Below are 5,000 nucleotides of genomic sequence, written 5' to 3'. Positions count from 1 at the left end.
TGACGCATTTTACGCACATTGTTATCGTCAATCCTTTCAGCAGATCATAGAATATAACACACTTAAAAGTTTACTTTCAAAAAAAATCATAATAATTACGACAGTAAAAAATATTAGGATATTTTTCCTATAGGATTAAAGTAACCTTCGTCAGGTTGACAAGCAAGAGAAGAGGAGGGGAAAGGGTGGGGTGGGTGAACACATCATCCCGCCTTTACTTTCATCAGATTGTTTCAAAGATCGTAGGAAACAAGGAACCCACTGAAAGAATTAGCATTTGAACCTGTAGAGAACTGATTGTGGCCACCATCAGCCTGCAGCCACACAGACTGACCAGCCCGTACAGACACGACACCCTGCAGCGAGGCCGCGTCATAGTCCCCAGCACTGCCAAAGTCGGTATAAAGGACAAGGTCCTGCTTGCCGTCCACCATCAGAGACACCTCAATGTGATGACCGGAGCCATATCCACACAGACTGGACATGAAGCAGTAGGTGCCGTTGTAGGGGGCGGTGAACTTGCCTGTGGCCGGGTTGTAGCCGTTGCCCTGGTTGTTGTGGACGGTGGTGGGGATGAGCACGTCATCGTCAGATGGAGCGGTGTCCTTCAGGTTTGTGGCGTGGAAACTGACTTGCTTCGTCCTCTCGTCTGTGGGAAATATCAACCATTCAACTATTACGATTGAAAATCAACGGCTAGAAAATAAAATAACATGTTGGCACACACACACACACACACACACACACATACACACACACACACACACACACACACACACACACACACACACTTACACACACACATATACATACACACACATACACACACACACATACGCACACAAACACACACACACACACATACACACACAAACACACACACACACACACATACGCACGCATACACACACACACACACACACACACACACACACACGCATACAGAGAGCAGGACAGAGGCAGGCAGAATCAGTGTTTCGTGAACAGTGAAACCTTCCTTTAAAAACTCAAACAATCTGAAAAAATCAGATCTTGTAAAGGAGGGAGTCTGAAAATTAGGGTAAACCTAAGGATGTTACGAACAGAACATCGAAAAATCAAAATCTTAGAAAAGAGGAAGTCGTTATTGGGGGGGGGGGGGGGGGGTGTCTGTAGAGAGGGGTTTCACAGTAGCAATGAATGTACCGTGCAGGTGTTGACTAAGTAGTGTAGACACGCTGTCGAGTTCTACTTTCAGCTGTCTGTTGTCTGCATGCAGCTGTCGATTCTCGGCCTCCAGTAACGTCAGACGAGACTTGACGTCATCAACAACGACAGTGGAGCTGACGTCAGTACTGTTGCCATGGAGACAGGCGACAGACGCGGAGCTGTCAGGAACGCGACAGGTGTAGGACCCTCCCGACACAGGGTTGTCCAGCAGCAGCAGGAACTGTCCCTCCTTGTACTGGGAGCTGGACACGGACTGACCGGAGGGCGTCTGAGGACAGAGAGAATACGTGTAGTAAGCAACTACGAGCCTGGGCTGATATGCACGACAACGTTACCAACCCAGTGGTAGCCAGCCGAGGGATTGCTTTAGCTGACATTACACGCAAACCTCAATTTTAACCAGTTCTCATGGGGTTGCAATAACATTTTCGTGCACATCAGGCTATCAGAGAAGAATTTTGCAAAGGCGATGTCAATTGCCAAAGAATGTTTTTCACTGTGGGTCATAGTTGCTGTTAGTGTGTGTACAGATAGATTAGGACAGAAACCATTTAAGTTTTGCTGCTCATTGTCTTAGTGGTAGTATAATATTAGTTGACGTTTCGTTTTGTTTGTTAAATGTGTTATTTAACGTTCCAATAGCTAAGCTTTTGTATTTGCAAACCATAAAGAAAACAAACCAAATGTAACAACAAGAAGAGAAAAAAAAGAAGAAGAAGAAGAAGAAGAAGAAGAACAACAACAACAACAACAACAACAGCAACCACCACCATGACAATAACAACAACAACAACAACAACAACAACAACAACAACAACAACAACAACAACAACAACAACACGAAATGACACCGACAAACTTGTTGTTAACAAAGAGTGTACATCACACAGTCTGCTTGGGGATAATGTCAAAATAAATCCGTTAGATATCAGTTGTGAAAATAAAACTCACGGTCCACTCTAGGGTGAAGGGCGGGGTGTCATGGTAGATGAATGTACCACAGACGAGCACCACGTGCCATTGTTGTGTGGAGTTACTGAACACAGCCACCGCCATCTGGTACGCGTGCAGCTGACCGTCTGTTGTCATCAGGCCGTCTGCAATGTGAACAAGACGCGTAAGGCGAAAATACAATATTTAGTCAAGCTGTCGAACTCACAGAATGAAACTGAACGCAATGCCATTTTTCAGCAATACCGTATACTCGTAGCATCGTCAGTCCACCGCTCATGGCAAAGGCAGTGAAATTGACAAGAAGAGCGGGGTAGTAGTTGCGCTAAGAAGGATAGCACGCTTTTCTGTACCTCTCTTTGTTTTAACTTTCTGAGCGTGTTTTTAATCCAAACATATCATATCTATATGTGTTTTGGAATCAGGAACCGACAAGGAATAAGATGAAAGTGTTTTTAAATTGATTTCGACAATTTAATTTTGATAATAATTTTTATATATTTAATTTTCAGAGCTTGTTTTTAATCCGAATATAACATATTTATAGGTTTTTGGAATCAGCAAATGATGGAAAATAAGATAAACGTACATTTGGATCGTTTTATAAATTTTTATTTTTTTTTACAATTTTCAGATTTTTAATGACCAAAGTCATTAATTAATTTTTAAGCCACCAAGCTGAAATGCAATACCGAAGTCCGGGCTTCGTCGAAGATTACTGGACCAAAATTTCAATCAATTTGGATGAAAAATGAGGGCTAGACAGTGCCGCCTCAACTTTCACGAAAAGCCGGATATGACGTCATCAAAGACATTTATCCAAAAAATGAAAAAAACGTTCGGGGATTTCATACCCAGGAACTCTCATGTCAAATTTCATAAAGATCGGTCCAGTAGTTTAGTCTGAATCGCTCTACACACACAGACAGACACACACACACACACACACACACACACACACACACACACACACACACACACACACACACACGCACGCACATACACCACGACCCTCGTCTCGATTCCCCCTCGATGTTAAAATATTTAGTCAAAACTTGACTAAATATAACAAAAAACAACATCACGATGAATTATTTCGTACAAATGGCTTTCGAACCACTTGGGAGGTACAGTGGGTTTGGTTTAAGCTACATCACATTGCCGTTTTCTGCCAGGAATTGGGTACTTGTTTTCATGTGAAATGTTAGACATACCCCTGTTTATTTGTAAAGAGGAATAACAGACAATAAAAAGGTATTTTTTCATTTTTGAGGCGTGAAATTACACAAGTTTGTTTTTGCTTTTTAACTCTGTGGAAAATGACCTTTCACATTGTGCATGTCGGACTGTTCACGGGTTGTTGGGATTGTTTCGAGTGCAGCATCATGTTAGAACAGACAGTAGTTTACATTTGATTGTTTTACTGGGAAGAGTGTACTGTGTCAATTACAAGTCCACAGATTACTTCTTTTATGATTTGTGAATGCTAGATGAGTTCTTAAGAAAAGGTGTTCCCAAGATGGCCACCAAGACCTTAACACTGCGAATTTGAGACGAAGAAAACATAATAAGAAAATGATGACAATAGTATAATAATAAGATGATAATCATATCATTATTTACACTAATAAACATTTAAAGCAAATTCTGAAATTCCAGGCACTCAGTTTTGCAAGATTCATACATCCGACACAGATAGACCCGTTGCTTATGTTCCATGTCAAGAATTCTAAAAAAACTTAACATTTGAAAGTTTTGCTTTGAACGTTTCTTCCTGAACTAAACGTTCCATAACATCTGTTTTAGTTTTTTTATGCAAAATTCATACATATTTCAAAATCCGAAATCTAACCAAGCAACTGCAGATGTGATTCGTGACATTTTTGGCTGGTAACTTCCTTTTACCTCCTGTTTCTTTGTTTGTTTATTTTCATTCTGTTTCCTTACCTCCAATGATCACTGATGCCTTCCTTCGCAGTGTGACAAAGTCACCGTTCTCGTCTAGTGCATTGACTTCCACAGAGTAGTTTCCCATTTCCCCTGTAGTCACGCGATGAATGACTATCCCCGCATTTGCTGTCAGCTCCACACGACCAGAGAAAGACGGCATGACGTTCAGTTGTCCGTGGGACAAAATGGCGATCAGTTCTTGTGATCTCCCTTCGTAGAACCACTGGACGTCAACGATGGTCTCCCCTGTTGTCTTGGAAACCTCCCAGGACAGAGTGAGGTCAGAGTTGTCACAGGTGTAAACAGCAGCATCCTCTTTCAGCGCTGAGCTTGACCACTCGATACAGCTCGACTCTGAGAAGAGATCGACGCCTTGTTTATTCTATCTACCTGCATGCTGCATACCCCCCCCACCACACCCCAACACACACCCTCCCCAACACACACCCTCGAATGATGAAGGACATTAAAAAGAACTTGGTTCGTGATATCAGAGAGGGACATAGAACCCACAGAAATACAACAAGTTATTGACAATCATAATTATTAAATCATTGTGTCGAATTATGACAAGATGAATGTCAAACTTAACAGCAAGAGGCTTGAGTATGTCCCCTTCACTACTGTCAATGCTTAGGGCATGTCCTGTTAAAGAGCTTAACATTTCGCTGCCAAAGCCAATTACGTCCCCGTTGTGTTCCCACCTCGATCGTTTGATAGAATGTAATGCACGCAGCCGAACTGCAGATAACAGATAACCTAAAACAAATGTGTTTTTTGCAGTTGATGGATGAAAGCAGGACAACACAGACTTGTCTTTGCACATACGCCTTGTGATAAAATAGACATGCATTGTCGCTATGTAATTGTTGTTTATGTGTGTGAGAGAG

At 42.0% G+C, this 5,000-nt stretch overlaps 1 protein-coding gene across 1 annotated transcript in view; it reads right to left on the bottom strand.

Annotated features, from left to right (window-relative positions):
• Positions 1-102: 102 nt before the first annotated feature.
• The window catches only part of LOC138972695 (uncharacterized), a 12,939-nt gene continuing 8,041 nt past the window's right edge, over positions 103-5,000 (bottom strand). Inside the window, exons 2-5 of the mRNA XM_070345350.1 lie at positions 4,108-4,464; positions 2,161-2,306; positions 1,186-1,477; positions 103-649 (exon numbers count right to left, since the gene is read on the bottom strand). Coding sequence (XP_070201451.1) covers positions 234-649; positions 1,186-1,477; positions 2,161-2,306; positions 4,108-4,464 — 1,211 coding nt within the window. The 3' untranslated portion in view covers positions 103-233. The remainder of the gene's footprint in view (positions 650-1,185; positions 1,478-2,160; positions 2,307-4,107; positions 4,465-5,000) is intronic.

The sequence above is a fragment of the Littorina saxatilis genome, linkage group LG8, assembly GCF_037325665.1.
Source record: "Littorina saxatilis isolate snail1 linkage group LG8, US_GU_Lsax_2.0, whole genome shotgun sequence".
NCBI lineage: Eukaryota > Metazoa > Mollusca > Gastropoda > Littorinimorpha > Littorinidae > Littorina > Littorina saxatilis.
The sequence above is the reverse complement of the archived record's forward strand: the minus strand, read 5'-3'. Positions and strand labels throughout refer to the sequence as shown.